The 24,136-nt window shown below is 41.0% G+C and overlaps 1 protein-coding gene across 5 annotated transcripts in view; it reads right to left on the bottom strand.

Annotated features, from left to right (window-relative positions):
- The window catches only part of RBMS2 (RNA binding motif single stranded interacting protein 2), a 174,681-nt gene extending 152,108 nt beyond the window's left edge, over positions 1 to 22,573 (bottom strand). For 4 of the 5 annotated variants that reach the window (XM_077483471.1, XM_077483465.1, XM_077483469.1 and 1 more), the window contains exon 1: positions 22,447 to 22,573. In XM_077483471.1, the coding sequence (XP_077339597.1) occupies positions 22,447 to 22,512 (66 nt within the window). In that variant the 5' untranslated portion in view covers positions 22,513 to 22,573. The remainder of the gene's footprint in view (positions 1 to 22,446) is intronic. The other variant, XM_077483466.1, reaches the window with a different exon arrangement.
- Between the last annotated feature and the right edge of the window lie 1,563 nt (positions 22,574 to 24,136).

The raw sequence follows: 24,136 nt of genomic DNA, 5'->3' as shown, positions 1-24,136 counted from the left end.
CCCACAACAATCAGTTGGAATCCATCTTGTACAGCCGTGGCCAAAGGTTTTGAGAATGACACAAATATTAATTTTCACAAAGTCTGCTGCTTCAGTGTTTTCAGATCTTTTTGTCAGATGTTACTATGGTATATTGAAGTATAATTACAAGCATGGCATGCTTTCAGTCAAATTCTGGGCCACATCCCGACTAATGGAAGCCCATTCTTGCATAATCAATGCTTGGAGTTTGGCAGAATTTGTGGAGGTTCTTTTTTTACACCCGCCTCTTAAGTATTGACCTTAAGTTCTCAATGGGATTAAAGTCTGGGGAGTTTCCTGGCCATGGACCCAAAGTTTCAATGTTTTGTTCCCCAAGCCACTTAGTTATCCCTTTTGCCTTATGGCAAGGTGCTCCATCCTGCTGAAAAAGACATTGTTCATTACCAACTTTTCTTGGAGGGTCTGGAGAAGTTGCTCTTAGAGGAAGTTTTTGTACCATTCTTTATTCATGGCTGTGTTCTTAGGCAAAATTGTGAGCGAGCCCACTCCCTTGGCTGATAAGCAACCTCACATAAGAATGGTCTCAGGATGCTTTACTGTTGGCATGACCCAGGACTGATGGTAGCGCTTACCTTTTCTTCTCTGGACAAGGTTTTTTTCTGGATATCCCAAACAATCAGAAGGGGAATTCATCAGAGAAAATGACTTTACCCCATTCCTCAGCAATCCAGTCCCTGTACCTTTTGCAGGATTTCAGTCTGTACCTGATGTTTTTCCTGGAGAGAAGTGATTCTTTGCTGCCCTTCTTGACACCAGGCCATCCTCCAAAAGTCTTCTCCTCACTGTGCGTGCAGATGGAATCATACCTGTCTGCTGCCATTCCTGAGCAAGTTCTGCACTGGTGATGGTCCGATCCTGCAGCTGAATCAACTGTCCTGGCGCTTGGCATTCTTGGCCGTCCTGAAGCCTTCTTCAAAAATGCAATCAAAATGTTTTTACGGGATTAAATTACTTTTCATTGCAAAGAGGGACTTTGCAATTAATTGCAATTCATCTGATTACTCTTCATAACATTCTGGGGTATATACAAATTGGCATCATAAAAACTGAGGCAGCAGACTTTGTGAAATTTTTATATTTGTGTCGTTCTCAAAACTTTTGGACACGACTGTACTGTCTGACTTTGATAAAAATGTTTTGTGGGTGGTTTATACAGGTTACTGCATTTTGCATTCATGCCATTTTTACTGAATAAGCCTGTATATATCTTACGTGAACACAAATTAAGAAACAATTTTATTCATAATGTAACTTGCATCATGTGTACACATTATCTTTCATAAATTTCTTGGAAAGTGCTATATTCCATATTGAAAAGCTGTTTGTCACACTGTTAAAGTGGACCTAGAATCAGATATGGTTTTTAAAAGGCCAATTCCCTGCAAGAAAAAAGGTAGTATACTCATCTCTCCTGCAGCCAATACCTCCTACCTTCCTCTTGGTCCAGTGCTGCCACCTATGTCATTCTCCTTGGCATTCAACACGTCCGGGAGTGTCAGATGCTTGTGTATCCCAACATACACTGGTACCATCCACCGACACCAATGTCACTGCTAAGTACTGGGAAAGTGTCAAATACTGAATATAATGGAGAAGGCTGCAGCTCTGAAATGGCGAGGAGGTAGTAGTCCGTGGAGTCAAAAGAGGTGACTATGCTATAGGAAACTAACATTTTGATTAAGAGACCTGACAGGATCTATTTGAAGAGATCACAGTACCTCCCCAGCCTTAAAGCGGTAGTAAACCCGCAATGTTTTTTTTATACTAGCTCATTATGAAATACTTACCTTAGAACGAGGTCCCGACATCTGGCCCGATCCACGCCGAGGGAGCCGACATGCTCCCTCGGCGTCTCTTCCGGGTATCGCGGCTCCGGCGCTGTGAGTGGCCGGAGCCGCGATATCGTCACTCCCGCGCTTGCGCGCGGGAGATTTCAGTCCGGCCGCACGAGCGCTGCCGGATTTTCACGGAGAGAACCCCCTTGTGCGCATGCGCCGCTGCAGTCAGCGGCGCATACCGAGGGGAATATCTCCTAAACCGTACAGGTTTAGGAGATATTTTTTTTACCTACAGGTAAGCCTTATTATAGGCTTTCCTGTAGGTAAAAGTTAAAAAAATGACCATACTACCACTTTAAGCCCCATACACATGGTCAGAATATCATAAAAAAAATACCACTTTCGAATCAATCGTACGATAATCTGATCGTTAGTAAACAGCTTTTGTCCAAAGTTTTCTGAAGTGAAAAACATGGAAATTTTTCTCATAAGGTACCAGATTGTACGATTTTTGTTTAATCAGTACAGCTTTTGTCCAAAAATACAATGCAAATATACTACAACACATTACGTAATCACATAGTTACATAGTAGGTGAGGTCAAAAAAAGACACAAGTCCATCAAGTCCAACCTATGTGTGTGATTATCTATCAGTATTACCTTGTATATCCCTGTATGTTGTGGTCGTTCAGGTGCTTCTCTAATAGTTTCTTGAAACTATCTATTGCTCCCCGCTGAGACCACCGCCTGAGGAAGGGAATTCCACATCCTTGCTGCTCTTACAGTAAAGAACCCTCTACGTAGTTTAAGGTTAAACCTCTTTTCTTCAAATTTTAATGAGTGGCCACGAGTCTTATTAAACTCCCTTCCGCAAAAAAGTTTTATCCCTATTGTAGGGTCACCAGTATGGTATTTGTATATTGAAATCATATCCCTTCTCAAGCGTCTCTTCTCCAGAGAGAATAAGTTCAGTGCTCGCAACCTTTCCTCATAACTAATATCCTCCAGAACCTTTATTAGCTTTGTTGCCCTTCATTGTACTCGCTCCATTTCCAGTACATCCTTCCTGAGGACTAGTGCCCAGAACTGGACAGCGTACTCCAGGTGATGCCGGACCAGAGTCTTGTAGAGCGGGAGAATTATTGTTTTATCTCTGGAATTTATCCCCTTTTTAATGCATGCCAATATTCTGTTTGCTTTGTTAGCAGCAGCTTGACATTGCATACCATTGCTAAGCCTATCATCTCCTAGGACCCCCAGGTCCTTTTCCATCCTAGATTCCCCCAGAGGTTCTCCCCCCAGTGTATAGATTGCATTCATATTTTTGCCATCCAAATGCATTATTTTATATTTTTCTACACTGAACCTCATTTGCCATGAAGTTGACCACCCCATTCATTTGTTAAGATCTTTTTGTAAGGTTTCCACATCCTGCAGAGAAGTTATTGCCCTACTTAACTTAGTATCATCCGCAAATACAGAGATTGAACCATTTAACCCATCCGCCAGGTCATTTATGAACAAATTAAACAGGAATGTTTACATCACTTCTGAATTTTTAATCTGTCGTATGACATTTGTCTGATAATCTCATTGTGTGCGCTAGGCTTTAGTCTTCCTTTCACTCTAAAAGTCTGGCTCCAGGTATGTTTAGGAATTATCCGGGGTCGGCATCTATTTTCAGAACTAATATGCTGGCCCAAAAGTGAGACAATCATGTAAATCCTAGTTCCTGTTCTACGGTATTTATGTTCTCAGTATTTGTATATAGCACATCTCACAAAGCTCAACCTCTGCGGTTCCTTCTTTAACCAACCACTAAAAAAATTCATCATCCTTAAACAGATGTGTGTCTTTGTTGCTTCCCACCCTGTTGTCTGCTAGAGTAATAATCCATCACGCCCTCACACAGGGAGGAGGGGAGTGAGACTGAGAAATAGTTTTCCTTCTGGCTGCAAAGAATAATAATATTAGTCTTCTTGTATGGTCCTCCAAGCCAGGCCAGAAGATTAGAGTTCAAGACCTGCTTTTAATTATAAAACATATATCTTTTAAATTCTACTATTTCTGATTATTGTGACATGTCAAGAAATTCTTATTGAAAACTGTGAAATCTGGAGATAGGTCTTATTAATTATCATATTATTAACAGTAAGAATAATTATAATGGCTTGGAGATTAGCATCCTGGGCTATTGGTTTCAGTTTGCCTTAGGTATCCTGCCTGTTTTAAGTTTATATGTTAATTGGCTTCTGAGCAGATTGGCTTTAGCCCTAAAGTACAGTATTTAACTATTGCTGTGTTTTGGATTGTTATCATGTTGCCTTACCCTACATATTTTGCATATTAAATTATAAAATGATGCAGCAGTAGTTACTGATAACTTTATTGGCCCCTGAATGATTCCAACCTTCGCAAGCAATGTGGCATAAAAACAATTACCGGTATATACCATTATACTCCCTCCCTGATGCTTTACAACAGGGAAAAGGTTTGTTTGTGTTTTCACCAAACATATCGTCCCATTTTTCCACATGGCATTGTTCCAGTCAGGGCTGCTAATATAGGCAGTACAACCAGTCCTGTTGTAGTGGGCCCAGGCTCCATCAGCTTTACTGTTAATTTCTGCCTAAATGAATAAATGGATTTTACTAGACCACACCCCACACTTACCAAAGCTTAAATTACATTTCCCTGGGCACCATCTGGTCAACAGAGGGACTTTTTTCATTTTTGGGACGTAGGTAAATAAAGTCTGTGCCGCTGTTCCACTGCATCGAAAGGGGGGAGGGTTTGGTTCCGTTTGGGTGGGGGCCTGTCAGGAAGGCTGTACGGGACCCCATGATTTCTAACAGCAGCCTTGGTTCCAGTAATGCTGTGGAACATTATGATATCACCATAGACAGTTGTTTGGGGTTGAGAATGCAGTGTGCTGGGAGTTTCATCTTCATCTATTTTGCTTTATTTTTGAGCTTTATGGTCTCCATGTAATTTTCTTCTCTTTTGATGGGGGATTGGACATGCTTACTTTGCTGTGTATATTTTGCATTTTTGGGTTTTCTATATAGCCATCCACTGGATTTCCTCCTGCCAATTTGCAGTATGCCCCACTTTCAATATTTTTATTTATTATAATGTCCTAAACATATAGTCATATTTTAGCACCATTTATGCAAAAAATTATAACATTTCTATAGGTTCACAAATGTTTTTTAGCAGCTGCAAACAGGGAAATTACATTTACCATTCCTTTTATATAAAAATGATTACATATACATACACATATATATATATATATATATATATATATATATATATATATATATATATATATATATATATATATATATATATATATATATAATAATTTTTTTGAAATTTGTTGGTGATCATTTCTACCTGATAATCTGGAGACTTTTATTTCATGCAACTTTCTCCTGTTGATGAAAAGAATTTGTAGGAAATATATCTCCTTTCAGCCGATCATGCAAACTAGCTATATTTCCCATTATCTGTACTTTTTTGTATTTTTTCCTCAGCTTCCTGTTGCTTGGCTATCTGTTGTGACTGCTGGGTCTGGCATATGAGATGGGGTTTCCCAGTAATCTATAGAATTACGTCACTGTGTCCCTGACAGCCCCACCTAATCTAACACACAACACAAGTTAATGACTAGATGTCTCTCTCCTCTGTACTATGACATTAAACTGACATTTATCCTAAATTCAGACTTTTTTTTTTGTGAGCCAGGAGCATTATTCTTTGCCTTTAGTGTTACCGCCACAGACGCATTTCTTTCTATTGCTCACACAGCAATTGTATCATGTTAAAATGTCAGGCTTTTTACAAAGCCATGTGTCATATGTTAAGAGTCATTTCAGCTCACCAGTAACACATAGCAACCTTCCAGAATATAGCTTTTACTGATCTGTTCTAGTAGAATGAAGTCTGTTTGGTAACAGTCACTCTCCATATTGACCTTTGTTCAGCCTTATTAAGTACGCACTATGTATCTGTAGTAAATTGCATTCTATTTTATGTATTGAGCAGATCCTTTAATTATTCCATTGTTCTAATGCAGAAGTATGAAAAAAGTGATTTAAAGAAGTACAGAAAAGAAATGTGCTTTTGTTGCACAACTAGCCCATAGATCCGAACAGAATTAAGTGCTATTTGGCTCCCTGGAAGTAAACCAATTATGTTGCGGTGATACTATCTATAAGGTGACCAGATTTTTTTTACTAGTAATGGCAGCAATCAGCGACTCATAGCGGGACTGCGATATTGTGGTGGACAAATCAGACACTAAGTGACACTTTTGACACTTGGTGGAAACCAGTGACACTAATACAGTGATCAGTGCTAAAAATATGTACTGTCACTGTACTAATGACACTGGCTGGGGAGGGGATAACATCTAGGACAATCAATGGGTTAAATGTGTGCCTAACAAGTGTTTTCTCACTGTGGGGGAGGTGCTTTTATTAAGGGAAGACATAGATCCCTGTACTTGCTTTGCAGGAACACAGGATCAATGTCTTCCACACTGACAGAATGGTGAACTGCCTTGTTTATATAGGCAGACCACTAGGCGAGTCCGCCAGATCCGCTGATTGGCTCTGATACCCAGAAATGCAGGATCACATATATAAGTGATCCTGCCCAGCGTTACCCCCCTGTAGCAGTAAATCTGCTATCAGGCGATCAGAAACTGGTTAAGATCATCGGCATTATGATAACTCACAGGCAGCAGGCACTCTATCATGGCTCTGTCACAGTGTGTCACATACCATGGCTGCTGGGTGCTGATTTTGTTAACTTATGACCAATAAGTGCCCCCCCGCTGCCTGTGAGTTCTGATACCATCTATTATGCCAGAGAGACAGACACAGTGCAATGTAGTCTATTCACAGACACCCCCAAAGCACACCTGTGTTGAAACCTTGAAGGCACTGGCAGCCCCACGATTGGATCTGCTTCCCCTCTATTCCTGCTGCTGGACATCGTCAGCAGAGCTCAGCTGCCTCTCTCTACCTGTCGCCACCTCCGCCACCTGCCTCACAGCCTCTCAGGTCTCACTCTCCGGGCCCTGGCTACTACTGGGTGGGGAGTGCAGGAAAATTACTCTGCCGGGGAAGACAAGGAGATAAGCAGGCAGGCGGCTGGCCGGGATTTGAGCCAAGGCAGAAGAACATGTGAGCGGAGCTGAATGGGCATGTGCCGGAAACTGAAGAAATAGTCCATCCACTCTGACCAGCACATCAACATCAGAAAGGGACACAGATAATGGAAAGAATACACCCCCTAAGCTAGTAGGACGGGGGTGTGTAATTCAGATTTTTTTTTAAATTCTGCACTGATTGTCTTTGACAAATTGCCCCAGCTCCTGTGGAGGTCAAATCCAGGGACAAAACCAGGGACAGACTTGGTCCAGGGACAGTGTCCTCAATCCGGGGACTGTCCCCTGAAACCGGGGACATCTGGTCACCCTAATATAGCACTTGATTCTGTTCTGACCTATGGCCTAGTCATGCAACAAAAGCATATTTCTTTTCAGTTGGTGCTGGCTGTCAGCTCTCCCCCAAGGGTGAAGCCCAATTTATGGGCATTCCTGTGGGGAGTCGCCACCTCACGAAAAAGATTGCTAAATCCCCAAATTGTAACCTCACCTACATTCTCGGTTGCCTGCACACTCCTGGACTCCTTTGTCTCTCCCTCAGTGCATCCCACTTTGTAATTCACCTAAAACTTCTTAAGCTGACAACACAGCATGCTGCCCTTTAGTTTCTGTATGATATGTGTCATGCTAATTGATATCTCCAGTTCTTCTACCAGCATTGTGCCAAGGGATCCCTGTTGTCTGCAAATGCCTGATAAAAAGACCAATTGATTGCAACCAGTGCGTGCGCAGCAAACGCTTCCTTGGAGCACAGATCGAATGTACTTAGTTCCCAGTATCAGTTTATCAGGCCACAGTCAGCGCAGACTATAATTACTAGCATTCAGCGGATCACACAACCTCACCTGCACTGATAATGCCATAATAGTTTTTTACAACTTCACCCTCTTCGTCATCAGTTGCCTGGAAGTGTCCTGGTTATTGCAGGCAACTGAGGAGAAATTTATGCAAACTATTCTGCCAGTAGGTTCAACCTATGTTTACTAGCCAAAAACCAGATAAACTCACTTGGCGAAACCCTTCTCTAAGTGATAAAAGAATTGCTGCTAACATCCACAATGTCATCTTACCTCACTTAATACAGAAATACAAAAATCATAAATATAGTTTAGCACAACTGAAATGTAAATGTTTCTGCACACGGCAGAAACATTTACATTTGAGTTGCACTACACTGTATTTATGATTTTTGTGTTTTCTAGCTGCCAGCTTTGCCAATGCTGATTGATATCTCTGACCCCTCCCCCTGCTGTGCTGAGTGACAGTTCTCGTTCCCAGAGTAGTGCGCTGCCAATCAGCCCTCATTAAATATTAGCCTCCTTGTGAGCAGGGGTGGTTGGACAGCGACCAGGGGTTGGGGGGAGGGGGGGGTTGGGGAGATGATGCTGTCAACCATGCTAGCTCAGAAACTACATCACAGATCAGAATAGGACCAAGTCCCTGGGGAAATTCCACTAGGATTTTAAAAATCTGGTGATACTCCTCCTTCAAAAACTAAGTTCACCTTTTTCCAGAAAATAGCCTGTGCAATCAAGGGGCCCCAGTAGTATTAAAAAAACTGTGTAGCTTTGTAAAATGTTTATTCATTTTAGTGTCATACTCATAGGCCATTTGGACCCCCCTGGAGTCCTGGCTGAAAAACTCACAGTTAGCAATCCCCACATCCGGCCCAAATGGTCTACAGGTATGACAATAAAATGAAAACAGAAGTAAACCCATTGATTTAACAGTTTCAAAATAAAACAGTTAGATTCCCGGCATGCCGGGATGGCTAACTGTCACATTGTTTGTGCTCTCAACCAAACTGTCAAACCAGCCAATGGTTGGTGTCATAACTGATCACATGTGCATCATCATGGCAGTTGAAGATTAACCAGAGGCCAAGATGGTAGCTTCCTTGGCCAAAAACCGAGGATTTACTTCTACTTTAACAAATATTTTATAAAGCTGCGCAGCTTTTTAATACCTACTGGGGCCGCTTGTTTGCATTGACTATTTTCTAGAAAAGGGGAACTTGGTCTTTAAGCTACAGATTTGATTCCAAAACATAGGCTTCTCAGCAGAACCAGATTTACTGTACGTTTTTTTTTTTCTTTATTTTTGCCTTTACCATTTTAACATGATGAGATGTTTTCAAACCTATTAATATAGGTAATTCTGTTTCCAAGCTTTGAAGGAGAACATATTTTATACATTTAGAGTACCTGTAAAAGCCTCCCTTGTGAGAACCACTCTTGTGTAGAGTAGAGACCTCTCCAAAGCTAAATCCCCACTTTTATAGGTGGCACCAGAACAGTTGTCCTCATTGATAGATTTCCCCACCACTCCTGTTCTGGTGATAACATGTCAAATGTCACTGTCTGTCCCAGAAACTATGGTCATCGTTTCTTATAGAGTAAACTGATAGCAATAAGAAACTGACATAGTTCCTAACCCCCCTTCCTATTCTACACAAAACGTAAAAAAGAATTTGATTATAAATCGGCCATTATTACTATGCCTTAGAGCGGTCATAGAAGAAATATAGGGGAGCGCACCCCCTTGAACCCTTTCCACTGGCCCAACCCTGGTGGGGGCTCGATTGCCTCAATGAGCAATCATATGAGCTATCGAGCCCCGGGGGTCCTTATTCCTTTCACTACTTGCATACCTCTTCTGCCAAACCTCAAGCTATGGCCAAGGACGAATTATGTTATTGTTATTTGACAGATGTTGTGCCCTCACCCGTTCGCACCTTGGTTCCATTAGGGTGGACTGGAGGCATATCCCACATCGATCAAAGGCCTAAATTCCATTCCTTTATGTCATCCAGTTTTATTGGCTCTGTATTGATTACACTGTTTATGTTCATCCTCCTGCATATAAGCTTACATATGCTTATGTACAAAGCGAATGTATCCCATTTGACTGTTTATAAACTTTTCTCTTTCTTATGTATACCTTAATAAAAACATTGAACAAGAGGAAATAGAGGGGCTGCCTACTGATATACTTATAGGATTACTAGATGCCTGGCTGTTATGCTGGCAGCCGTACTTTGAGTCACTGACCTTGAAGCACCTGTAAAACCACGTTTTTTTATCTGCATTCTTGTTCCTGTTCTATAAAGTGGAACTACACTGTATATGGGCACCACAAACCAAAAGCACTATTTGATTTATTTTTAATATTCAAAGCAAAGTCCCCATCCATCCATGTCTCCACGATACATTGTGCTGAGAAATCACTTTGAAAAACACCCCCTAGTATTTGCTTGTGGCCATCTTGAGTAAGGGTAGATGATTCATGTAACATTTACTTCCTGATAGCCACCTGCCCTTAGCTCTGGCATGCAGGCAGGAGGTCAGGAGGGTGTGCTTAGCTGAGAAAACCCCTCCTTCCCTGGGATGCATGCCATCATTTGCCTAGGCATGAAAACTAGAATGTAACCAAAGAAATGTAAAAACATTTTTTAAAACAAGTAATTACAATATACTTTCCTAACTATTTATTAATGCTAGCAGTGTAAGGATTACAAATAGTCAAGGTTGATTGAGGGAGTGAAGTTCCGCTTTAACAATGGCAACCTCCATGTAACTCTTGCGACTGGTTTCCTTTAATAACATGTAGCCATGGCTGATTGCAGCCAGATAGTCAGAGTAATAAGACAAAAAATGACATTATACCAAACTCAAACTGAACAATCATTGAAGAATTACTTCTATTCGTGTTGTTGCAGTAACAAATCAAAATTTTTCCGGCTTCCAAGCTAATTACATTGCCGTTTCCAGTTCCGAGAATGTCATTTTGGTAACTTCTACATCCCCAGGCAACAAGTAAAATCAATGCTATTCAGGAAATGCGACAACTACAAAAGTCCCCTGCATTTACCCTTACGTTCAACTATTTCTTAAGTCCATGGGAAACTGTAGGGATTTGGGGATTTAGCTGTTCCTAGATAAAAAGAAATGAGGGGAACTCAGCAGATACAGTATATAATGTGAGTGCAAATGGGGTAGCTGTCCTGAAAGCTGTACAGGATGCCAGCTATAAACTCTGTACTGGAGGGCATGAAACCCCTTTGTTTGGATTGTGGTCCTTTTAGGAGGACAATAGACATTTTTGGACTACCTATGCATGGTGAGGGGTTCCGGGGTAGTCCGGTTGGGGAGGAGGGGACTGATTGATAGTTCTCTCAGGATTGGTCCTCATTTGGGATCCAAAAATCTGAGATTCGCAGAGACTTTGGATAGAAAAGAGCATCCAAATCCTGATTATAGGGACTTTGGACTTCAAAGGGTCAACTTGCCTGCAAGGAAAGCATGAAAAAGAGCAGAAAAGCCTCAGTACCTTTCTGGGAGCTGAAGTGGAGCGGTTCATAACTGTGAGAAAGTATGGACCATCTGTGAACTGAGACACCGTTTGCTGGACTCAAGTGGCCTTAGCGGCACCCTAAAGCGGACAGGAATCCAAAACGGGATTTTTGGTGGTGAGCCACTGTGTTGTTTTAATGCACCAGAATTGTGGACTTTGCATTTCATTTTGGCCGAAGAAAGCAGTTTTTTTTTTGTTTTTGTTTCTTAAAACAATAATGCTCCCCACTTTATGCAATGATTTGAATGAAATACAGGGAAAATGAAGGTGTATAGTGCGAGTTATTTTCCAGCACACAATCAATTTCCTCTTCCGTTACAAGGATACTTCCACCTGCCACATGTTTGTCTACTATAGCCTAAAATGGCAGCTTCCATTGAATTATAAACTGCACAGCAAAGTTTACATAACAGTAAAGATTTTCATATATGTGTTATTTTAAGTGTATTGTATTAAAGTGTTTGTTACCCCAACATTTCATATTCCTTATATGTGCCTGCTGCACCATGTACTTGTAGGAGAAAGTATCCGGTTGTCTTTGTATTGCTTCGTTTATGTGAAATCCCTGCTGTTCCTGCTAGTTCCTTGCTTTCCTATGAAAAACTGACCACACCAAACAGTAGAGCACATTGTGGTTAGTTCTCTAGCTATACTGGGAACATAGTGTACTCTCTTCCAATGATCACACTTGTTCTGACACGCCCACACTGCACAGCCATTTCCTGGGAGGCTCAGTGTGCTGCTGCTTCTCCTCCCCAGCACTTATGCAGCTGAGAACAGAGGGAATGTAATTGCTTATATAAAAAGGGAAAATAATATTTATAATTTTTTTTTTATATCTATACAACATTTTACAAGGTGATCGGTTAAAATCCCTTTAAAGGAGTTGTAATGGCAGAAGGTTTGTTTATCTTAATGCATTCTCTGCATTGAGATAAAACAACCTCCTATGTGTATTAGCCTCCCCAGCACCCTCTAAATACTTACCTGAGCCCCATCTCTCTCCAGTGAGGTCCACGAGTTTCTAAGCCATCCGGGACTCTTCTCCTGATTGGCTGAGACACAGCAGTGGTGCTATTGGCTCCCGCAGCTGTCAATCAAAGTCATTCAGCCAAACAGGTGAGAGAGGGGGTGGGTCCGGGCTCCATGTCTGAATGGACACACAGAGCTGTCACACAGCTTGGGTACCCCATAGGCAAATGCTGCTTGTGGGGGCACTTGACAGGAAGGAGGGGCCAGGAGCAGTGAAGAGGCACCCGAGAAGAAGATGATCCGAGCTGTTCTGTGCAAAACCACTGCACAGAGAAGATAAGTATGACATGTTGTCATTTTTTTGCCATTGGCTCCCGCTGCTATCAAAGTCAGTGAGCCAATGAGAGAGGGGGGACAGGGCTGAGCCATGGCTCCATGTCTGAATGGACACACAGAGCACCGGCCCGGCTCAGGTGCCCCCATAGCAAGCGCTTGCCAGGAAGGACTCCATAGCAAGTGCTTGGCAGGAGGGACCTGAAAAGAGGAGGATCTGGGCTGCTCTGTGCAAAACTATTACACAAAGCAGGTAAGTATAACATATTTGTTATTTTTAAAGAAAAGAAAAAAAAACAAGACCTTTGTATCACTTTAAGGTGACAGTGTTCATCTGAAGGCTTTCATTTTTGTCTGTGGAGCCTCCAGGCTGCATGTGATCATTATGTCAGAACTGACATAGTGATCAAATAATTGGGAATTCCTGATCATTAGGCCATTGACAGATGGGATTGAGAGCTAGCAGTCACACAAAGTGGACATAAAAAAACCATAAGCCCCTTTTCGACTCTGTCTCTAGAATCTTTCATTATAAATTGGTTCCTGAACATAATTAAAGGAAAAGGGGAGGTGTTATCAATTTAAATATCCAAACCAGCTCCCCCTTCATATGCTTTCATTGGAGATAGATCTAGGGTGCACAATCTGTGTGCTCCCCCACGTTGTCAAGCTTGAGACCACAAGTTGCTTAGCACAACCACGATATACAATATAGAAAAAAAATGCAAGGTAGGTACAAAAATGCTTCTCTGGATGACGCGCTTCAACCACTGATGTCTTTATCAAATTCCATGTGCTGTTGAACTTGTAGTTTCAAAGGTGTTATCTATCCAATCAAAGTCATTCAACACATCCCAGACTGAGAAAAGAAATCTTTAATCTAATTAGTTGCTACAGCCAACACAAAAACTTCCCTTTCTTTCAAGTTTTATAAGCTTGCTTCATTGTGCTATAAAATACCCCTTATTTATGATTATGAGATTAAATTCCTATGACAAACTTATGACTGACATATCAGTGTTATCAGCACTAGCGCCTGTATTAACCATAAGTAAATACTATTATCTGACAATTTACTACAATATGATTACGTAAAAGTGAGAGAGAGCTTTAGTAGATTTTGTATTCAAAATTTAAACTGGGATCTACAACACATGAGAAATGAATTAGTGACAATGAACTAGAGTAAACAACATGTGGTTTAAGTACAAAGAGAAATGAGATTGATTATGGTACTAAATCACATTGTTAAAATGTGTGTCATAACTTAATGTAGTTATTATAACTTAGTTTAAAGAAAACTATTTTTTTCCTATCGTTTTAAAATATTTTATTAACAAACTGATCACAACTATTAAACAGTATTAATGTTTTATGAACAATCTGAATACTCCTTTATTCATGTTGACAAAGTCTATTTCACTCTCGTAATTTTAACGTTTCCTATAAATCTATGAATTCTTTGGATCATCCAAAATATAGAAAAAGCATGACCTATTTGCATATGTAGGGCAAAGCAACAGGTACACTTTAAGGCCACTCATAGACTTTTGTCTTTTTTCAGCCAGACTAACTCTAGTTCAACCTTAACATACAATCTTATATACACAATCCTATAACCCACAGTTTGAAGAAGCCAAAAAAAACAACAAAGCATGCTCCAATTTGCTACAGCAGGGTAAAGAATTCCTTCCTGATCCCCCAGGCAATCGAATATTCCCAGGGTCAACTTTACCTATAAATGTTAGTATCCAGTTATGTACATTTAGGAAAGAATGAGGGCTTTTTTTAAAAGAGAAGTATGTTTTTTTACAAATTCATACTTACCTAGGTGGATGCAGCATCTATCCGATGCTGCATCTGTCCCCTGGTATCACTAAAACTGAGAAACAAGCGATCGAACACTGCCGATTGCTCAATTCTCACAGCTCCCCGAGCAGAGAACTGGTGACTGCTCTGCCCCCTCCTCGCTCACTGGAGTGCTGGGCTGTGGAGGGGACAAGAGTGGCCGGCTCAGGCTTACAAAAGCTCACTTAGAGGCTGAGCCGGGTGTCAGTCCAGGGATCTGGGTGGATCCCGACTCCATGGTTGTGATGACGCACAGCCTGGACCGACACTGTGACGTCAGCAGAGAACGGACTTCAGCCTGCTATTTGCTGAAAATGGGTCACTGTAGTGCAGAACGAACCGCACTCCTGTGATCCATAGAAGTACAGTCAAACAAGCTATGGCTGTACTTCTCCTTTAAAACAATATACTGAGCTGGCCAGAACCAGGTCTTGAAGGACGGTATTCCACAGCTCTTACTGTAAAGAAAACGTTCCGTATTTGGAGATGAAATCTCTTTTCCGCTAGATGTAAAGAGTGCCTCCTTGTCCTCTGTGATGACCTTAAAGTGAACAACTCAATGCCAAGTTCTCTATATGGACCACTTATATATTTATACTTGTTGATCATATCCTCCACCAATCTCCTCTTCTGAAGAAAGAATTAATTCAATTAATTTAATATTTCTCCATAGCTGAGCTCCTCCCTGTAGAGTTTGGTTGCCCTTCTCTGCATTCTTTTCCAGTTCCCTGATATCCTTTTTGTGAACTGGTGCCCAAAACTGAACTGCATATTTTAGATGAGGTATTACTAATGATTTGTAGAGGGGTAAAATGATATCTCTCTCTCTGGAGTCCATACCTCTCTTAATACAAGAAAGGATTTTGCTCACTTTGGAAACCGCAACTTGACATTGCATGTTATTATTGAGCTTATGATCTACCAGAACACCCAGATCCTTCTCCACTATTGATTCCCCAGTTGTACTCCCCCTAGTATGTATATTGCATGCATATTCTTAGCCCCCAAGTTCATAACTTTACATTTCTCAACATTAAACCTCATCTGCCACATAGTCGCCCAATTAGACAGTGCATTGAGGTCAGCTTGTAAATTGGAGAAATCCTGTAAGGACGTTATTCCAGTGCATAGCTTGGTGTCATCTGCAAAGACTTAAATTGTACTTTAAATCTCTGATCCTATATCATTTATAAATATATTAAAAAGTAAGGGTCCCAACACATGAACATGAACCTTGGGGTACATCATTGATAACCTTAGACCATTCAGAGTAAGAATCATTAACCACTACTCTCTGGTCTTTTAGCCAGTTTTCTATCCATTTACATAACTGATTTTTTCAAGCCTGTAGACTTTGGCATACATTAGATGTGTGTGGAGAACTGTGTCAAACACTTTTGCAAACTCAAGTATACCACGTCCACAGCCACCCCTTTGTCTATGGTTTTACTTACCTCCTCCTAAAAAGAAATCAGATTTGCCTGACAACTTCTGTTTTTCATGAATCCATGCTGTCCGTTGCTTCAAGTATTTTTTTCCAGCAAAAACCCTTCTATCTGGTCTTTTATTAAACTCTCCAGTATCTTCCCAACTATAGAAGTTAATCAAACAGGTCTATAGTTACTGGGTAAATACTTTGATTCCTTTTTAAATATAGGTACCACATTGGCCCATTGGCCCTACGCAAGTCCAGTGGTACCATTCCAGTCATTAACGAGTCCCTAAATATTAGATACAATGGCTTTGAAATGACAGAGCTCATTTCTTTTAGGATCCGTGGGTGGATGTGCCATCTGGTCCAGGTGCTTTATTCATCTTTATTCTGTCTAATCATTTTTGGACCATATCTATTTTGAGCCATTGTGGATCATTTGGGGCTGTGTCAATACCATCGCCATTATGGACATGAGCTCCCCCATGCTCCATTATATACACAGAGCTGAAGAAGGTATTTCATAAATTTGCCTTCTCTTTGGCCCCAGTCACCCACCCAGATTATTTTGTAAAGGGCCTGCATTCTTAGACCTGACATTTTTACCACTAATATATTTAAAGTATTTTTGGGGGTTTGTCCTACTTTCTTTTGCAATCTGTCGTTCGTTTTTAATTTTTTCAGCTTTGATTTCCTTTTTACATATTCTGTTTCAAGAATTTTTATTCAGTTTAACAAGTAGCCAACATGCTATCGTTCTGCCCACACAGGGACTAGCGTTGACAGTGGTAATAATAGTTAGAATACAAAAATAGACAAAATGCAGGAGTGTGAATAAGAAAACTGATGTAACAACAGGAGATAGGTCTTTTCATAATGCCCGAAGGGGCAAGGGATCCAGGGGAGGTTCCTTACAGCAGGGTATGTGTAGGGCCCTTCAATATCTATATAATGGTGTAATTTATAGCCTTTACAAATCTAAGAAAGCAGAAATATGGCACTAAGAAAAGAGAAGTGGCGCATTTGATGGGTAGTGAACCAGGGAGAGGATAAGAAATGCTAGCGAGGAAAGGGGCCCAAATTAGAGGGCAAGAGAGGGAGAAGCGGTAAGGGCCCGAGAACATCGAGGCCGTCCGTCATAGGCGACCCAAGCTGGCTGGGGAAAGAGTAGGAAAGGCATAAGACAGCCATGGTTCCCAAACTTTCAGGAACTTAGCATGCGTGTCGTTGCGGATGCTAGACATCTGTTCATTAAGCATCAACGTGATAATGCGATTTCTTACCCCCTGAAAGGGAACAGATGGTTTCCTCCACCTTTTTTACATATTTTGTTATATTTTTTTGTAACATTCAAACTGTTCATACTTACCTTTTGCTCAAAGGCCCCTCTCCATACCCAGCATAGTAATGCTGGGTATGGAGAGCATATAACTTACTCCCCTACTCCACTTAAAGTAGAACTAAACTCTCTCAATCAACATTAACTATTTGTTTTCTTTTTTGTGCTAGCATTAGTAGATACAGTAGGTAGGGATGTATAGTATATTTTCTTGTTTTATTTTTTTGCCCCATTTCTTCAGTTGCTTCCTTGTTTCTGGCCCAGGCCCAAATGATGTCACGCATCCCAGGAGTCTTCATGAGCATTTTTTTCTTTCATCTGCAGAAGAGGAGGAGGGGCTTTTTCAGCTAGGCATGCCCCCCTACCTGTATGCCTGAGTTAAAGGTAGAAGGAAATCGGGAAGTAAATGCTACATGAATTGCCTGCCCTTACTCAAGATGCCTGTGGTTAGAAATGCTAGGGGGTGTTTTTCAGAGTGTTTTCTCAAATAAACAAAAGCATGCAGACATGAATGGATGGGTGAGATTGCTTTCAATATTAAAAATGAATGAAATAGTCTGTTTCAGTTTGTAGCATTCAGATACTGTTTAGTTCCACTTTAAGGCAATACTGGGTGCTAAAGTAACTATTTGCCAAGCATGGGTGCTGTTGTGTGGGGACATAATAGTCCCTAGCCCCATGTAAACTTTGACCTCTGCAAATCAGAACTCACATAGGGTTCCTTCTCTTCACTCCTGAAGGCTAATGGGGTAACAACACAAAGGTAAGTAAAAACAGGGGGGGTGTTGTTAGTAGGGATGAGCTTCGTGTTTGAGTCGAACATACGTTCGACTCGAACATCGGCTGTTCACCCGTTCAGCGAATTCCGAACGTTATGGGCCGTTCGCACCAAATTCGTGTGGCGCTCATGGCCCACAATGCACTGCGATGGCGCAGTGCATTGCTGGCTCATGATTGGCCAAGCATGCACTGTGACCCCACATGCTTGGCCAATCACAGCGCCGGCAGCGAGGAGAGCCATGATTGGCCACAGGCAGGATGCCTGTGGCCAATCATAGCTCAGGCTGTGTAGTACACGCCCCACACTATATAAGGCCGCCAGTGCGGCGGCCTTGTGTAGTGTGTTGGCATCTGTAGCAGTTAGTGGGTGTTCTGTGTACCTTCAACACAGTATACACCGATCGTTATCGGATGATTTTTCGTTCTTGCTCTTCTGTAGTGGTTGTTGTCTGTGTGCCCTGACCGCAGTATACACCGATCTAGCGATATATCTATCTTTTATAATAGAGCTGTCAGTCAGTGTTAGGAGATTGTGCGTGCTGTCTGCGTGCTCTGAACGCAGTATACACCGCTATATCCACCTATATAGCTAAATATCTTGCTCGTTTTAAATAGAGCTTTCAGTCAGTGTTAGGAGATTGTGCATGCTGTCTGCGTGCTCTGAGCGCAGTATACACCGCTATATCCACCTATATAGCTAAATATCTTGCTCAATTTAAATAGAGCTTTCAGTCAGTGTTAGGAGATTGTGCATGCTGTCTACGTGCTCTGAACGCAGTATACACCGCTATATCCACCTATATAGCTAAATATCTTGCTCGTTTTAAATAGAGCTTTCAGTCAGTGTTAGGAGATTGTGCATGCTGTCTGCGTGCTCTGAACGCAGTATACACCGCTATATCCACCTATATAGCTAAATATCTTGCTCGTTTTAAATAGAGCTTGCAGTCAGCGGTAGGAGATTGTGCGTGTTGTCTGCATGCTCTGAAAAAGACGGACAGCAAAAAAATTATACAGGGGTGATAACCCTTCCCTATGTTTTCCAAAAAGCTTAAAAATAGTTTTTTTGACGGGAGCTACACTTTAAAAATGTACCGGTTGAAAATTACAAACAGATTCAACTTAACACAACAAACCTACACAGTCCCTGTCTTGTTTGCACCGCCTGTATACTGCTGTTCTGAGTATATAGGGCCTGGGGGCCACACGTATTTCCTTTTTTTAATATGGGTACGGGGTTCCCCTTAATATGCGTACAAGACCCAAAGGGGCTGGTAATGGGCAGGGAGTTAAATGTCATTTTGTGCAGGGACTGTTCTAAACACGGGAAACACGTGGCACTTCACAGGCATACTACAGACACCCCCCAGGCATGATATTTAAAGGAATATTTCACTTTTTTTTTCACTTTAATCGTCATTAAAATCAGTGCTCCCGCCAAAGGGGGCGTTTTTAAAAGTTTTTTTTGCATTGACCCATGTCCCCTGGGGGAGGAGCCAGGTCCCCAAACCCTTTTTAGGACAGTATCTTGCATATTAGCCGTTAAAATTAACACTTTTCATTTCGAACGTTCGAGTCCCATAGACTTCAATGGGGTTCTAACGTTCGTACGAATTTGGGGTCCGTTCGAAAGTTCTGGTGCGAACCGAACCGGGGGGGTGTTCGGCTCATCCCTAGTTGTTAGTTAAATAAAAAAGGAAAGTTAATGAAAGAATTGCGTGAAGGCTTATACTTGGATTCCATTTTAGAGCTAACTTAGCAGTTATGTTTAATTGTTCATGGTTAAATTAAGATTAACAGGACAAGGGCTGAACTCCTGGGGAAAATGATTATTTCACCCTATTCATCATCCCCTAGGCAAACTGACCAGTTACCCTTGCAATGCTAAGGGGAACGCACTGCAAGGGTAAATCCTTTTTTTTTCACTGGAGTTTAACCTTAAGCCCTGTTTCACACCTATGCATTTTTAGTGCATTTTGCGGATTTCCACTACAGAACGTGTTCCATAGGAAACCATGTAAAATGGACTCTAGTGCAAATCTGAAAAATGCAAAAAGCACTAAAAATGCATAGGTGTTAACCAGGCCTTAATGTTTGGTCAGGATAGAGTTTAAGTGTTACATTAAATGTGATAAGTTCATTTTAAAGGTAGGTTAGGGGGTTACCTTTAAGTTCCGAGGGGAGGTCAAGGGTTAATGGATAATTTTTACAGTTAATTGTAGGAGAGCAGGTTAGCTTAAGGTTCATTTCTAGGGTCCAGTGAATGTATTAGGATAGGGTACATGCCAGTGAGGCATGATTTCATGTGTATTTATTTACATTTGATTGCAGGCCCAAAAGCCCTAACCAAAAGAAAAACTGTAAACTACTGTATGATTGTAAGGTAAGTGGGAAGACAAGGTTGGAAACATTGTGTTGCAACAAACTGTTCATTTTTAACATTTTATATTATAGGTATATGTATATACACTATATTGCCAAAAGTATTGAGAAGCCTGCCTTACGCACATGAATTTTAATGGCATCCCAGTCTGAGTCTGTAGGGTTCATTATTGAGTTGGTCCACCCTTTGCAGCTATAACAACTTCAACTCTTCTGGGAAGGCTGTCCACAAGGTTTAGGAGTGTGTCTATGGGAATGTTTGACCATTCTTCCAGAAGCACATTTGTGAGGTCAGGCAATGATGTTGGACAAGAAGGCCTGGCTCACACTCTCAGCTCTAATTCATCACAAAGGTGTTCTATGGGGTTGAGCTCAGGACTCTGTGCAGGCCAGTCAAGTTCTTCCACCCCTAACTCGCTCATCCATGTCTTTATGGACCTTGCTTTGTGTAGTGGTCCAAATCATTTGGTGGAGGGGGGGGGGGATTATGGTGTGGGGTTGTTTTTAATGGGTTTGGCTTGGCGCCTTAGTTCCAGTGAAGGGAACTCTTAAGGCGTCAGCATACCAAGACAATTTGAACAATTTCATGCTCCCAACTTTGTGGGAATGGTTTGGGGGTGACCCCTTCCTGTTCCAACATGCCTGCACACAAGGGCACAAAGCAAGGTCCATAAAGACATGGATGAATGAGTTTGGGGTGGAGTGTAAAAGGTGTCCCAAGACAATTTTGACAATATAGTATATATTTTATATGTTACGTATATGTAAAAGCTTGGGTTTTAGGGTAATATAATTTATTGGCTAACTAAATAGATTTCGGTGCAAGTTTTCGAGCCACACTGGCCTCCGACAATATAAATTAGCAGTAAGAAACATGTAGCTTATTCATGAAAAATATGTGTAATGTAATGTACATGAACTTGATGCGTCAAGTTGATAACATCTGCATCTCTTTGTTGTTACATATATTAAATGCATGTTTCATGCTGCCAGTTCATATTGTTGTAGAAGAGGCCAGCAAGCCTTGAAAGCATCCACTGCAATCTATTTAGTTAGCCAATAAATGGTTTTGCCCTAAAAACCAAACTTCTACTTTTGTCGATGGCTAACACAACAACACTCTGCTGTCATATTGGCTAAATTGAGCTGACCTATCCATGACAACGACAGCCTTGTGTCTGGTCACCCATTAGACCATTTATATGAATTATGTGAGGCCGCTTTATTTGTCATGTGTTTTTTTTTTTCCTACATCCTTCCTGCTGCACTGTTTGTTTAGATACAGTGTTTGTGTACCACTAGTTACTATGTCGTTAGCATTGTGTTGTGTTATCATTATGTGTCTAAATACATATCTGCACTTTTTTTCCCCTTTCTTCTTTTTATTGGACATTTTATTTTAATCCTTCCTGTTTATTCCTCGCCGATTGCTTATTTGATAGGTGAATTTGCTTTAGTTTGTCTCATGTGTGTTGAGTGCTGTCTCCATTGCTTGGTGTAGGCTTTCCCTGTCTGCTTGGCTCTGGGTGCGCCTCTCTCTCTCTCTCTCTCTCTCTCTCTTTCTCTGTGAATGCCCTTCCTCTGTGCCGCTCTCAATGTTACTTCCAAATCAACCAGACACAGCTCACATACCACAAACTGCACAATCCACGCCGCACTTTTTAACAAGGATTACCATCTTAATCGCCGGTAATACAATACTCTTATTTTTTTTTGCCTTTTTAAAACCACAGCTAAACGACAAATAATAAAAACAATAGTGACCACTTCCTGATCAGCTTAACACAAATATGCACAACCTTAGATCCACCGTACACAAACTCCCAGACACCTACTGTCAAAGGTGTATGACACCAATGCCTCCCCTTTCCCCCTTCACAAGCGTAAATAGATTTTTCAGACAAATCATTTGTGGAGCACCAGAAGGGGTTAATACAGGCCTTTTACTGAGAGTGTGAGTGTGGAGGTGGCAAGGTGGCATAAGTCATATACGGTTAGCTGGGTTACCTTCTTATGGCTCCTGGTGTAGCTGAAAGAGGCGATCCCTGCCCTTGGAGGGACAGACAGCAGCATTTTTCCTTTAAGGTACAGGGAGATGGGACACAGGAGACTGGCAGATCCGTCCAGCCCTCTGACGTCACACAACCTATAGTACAGGCCTGCAGGGTCCTAGTGCCCTCTGCAGGGAAATGGGAGGGGTGGGAGGGAGCTCTGAGTTTAACCTCTTCTATGCCAAGGATGTTTGGAATTTGTATATTTCAAGTAAAGCTGAACAAATTATGAAAATATGTGTTTCCCCCGAAAGATCACATTTTTAGAAACATTTATTTTTAATTACTGGAAAATTGAATGACACATTAACACAATCCTTAAGAACATTTAGAGGTGCGGAATCCAATTTAAAGCTAGTCCTAAACAAGTCTCATAAGTGAAGATGAATGATGACCAAAATGACTATGATTTAATAGTTATGAATAACTAAATAATGAAAGGATCGTAAAAAACTGGATTGCTTTTTTTTCCTTAATAGGGTACAGTATGTTACTTTTTTTAAGGTTGTAACTTAATTTGTAACTGAATTTGAACTTAAAAGAGTAGAATATACAGTATGTGTGTTTGTGTATATATATATATATATATATATATATATATATATATTTATTTACAGTATCTCACAAATGTGAGTATACCCCTCACATTGTTGGAAATATTTTATTATATCTTTTCATGTGACAACACTGAAGAAATGACACTTTTCTACGATGTAAAGTAGTGAGTGTACAGCTTGTATAACAGTGTTGCTGTCCCCTCAAAATAACCTAACACATGGCCATTAATGTCTACACCGCTGGCAACAAAAGTGAGTACACCCCTAAGTGAAAAAATCCAAATTGGGCCCACTTAGCTATTTTTTTCTCCCCGATGTCATGTGACTCATTAGTGTTACAAGGTCTCAGGTGTGAATGGGGAGCAGGTATGTTAAATTTAATGTTAACACTCTAATGCAGGCCGTACATGGTCGAATTTCGAACAAATTTTCTTTTCAAAATCAGAAAATTTGTTTTTTTTGTGATCCGATGATGCCACCATTGATTTTCGAAATTTGGCCAACCAAGCCTTCAATTTCATGTTGCTACAGAAAAGAATTTTCTTGGCCGGGAACCTTCTTTTCTCTCCGTAAATTTTCTTTTATCTCCGTAAATGTTCTTTTCTTATTACATTTCTCGCACGATTCTCCCATCATTGATTAGAAAATCGTTTGTTTTTCAAAAAAATTCCATGTCCGATTCCTCAAATTTTATTTCCGCACGAAAATCGTCTGTTGCTGCAGCCCACTAATGGTGCGAAATTCATACGAAAATTCTTAGATACGATTTTCGAAAGAAAATTCTTTCGAAATTCGAACAGTGTATGGCCGGCATTACTCTCTCATACGGGTCACTGGAAGTTCAACATGGCACCTTATGGCAAAGAACTCTCTGTGGATCTGAAAAAAAGAATTATTGCTCTACATAACGATGACCTAGGCTATTAGAAGATTGCCAAGACCCTGAAACTGAGCTGCAGCACGGTGGCCAAGACCATACAGCCATTTAACAGGGAAGTTTCCACTCAGAACAGGCCTCGCCATGGGCTTATCATTGATCACATTTTTATTATTTATATCTATTCTTTTTAGTCAGCGCCACATTCCTTT

Source organism: Lithobates pipiens, unplaced genomic scaffold, assembly GCF_037356315.1.
Source record: "Lithobates pipiens isolate NorthernLeopardFrog02 unplaced genomic scaffold, aLitPip1_a1.2 Scaffold_16, whole genome shotgun sequence".
Taxonomy (NCBI): domain Eukaryota; kingdom Metazoa; phylum Chordata; class Amphibia; order Anura; family Ranidae; genus Lithobates; species Lithobates pipiens.
This window is presented reverse-complemented; position numbering and strand designations above follow the sequence as displayed.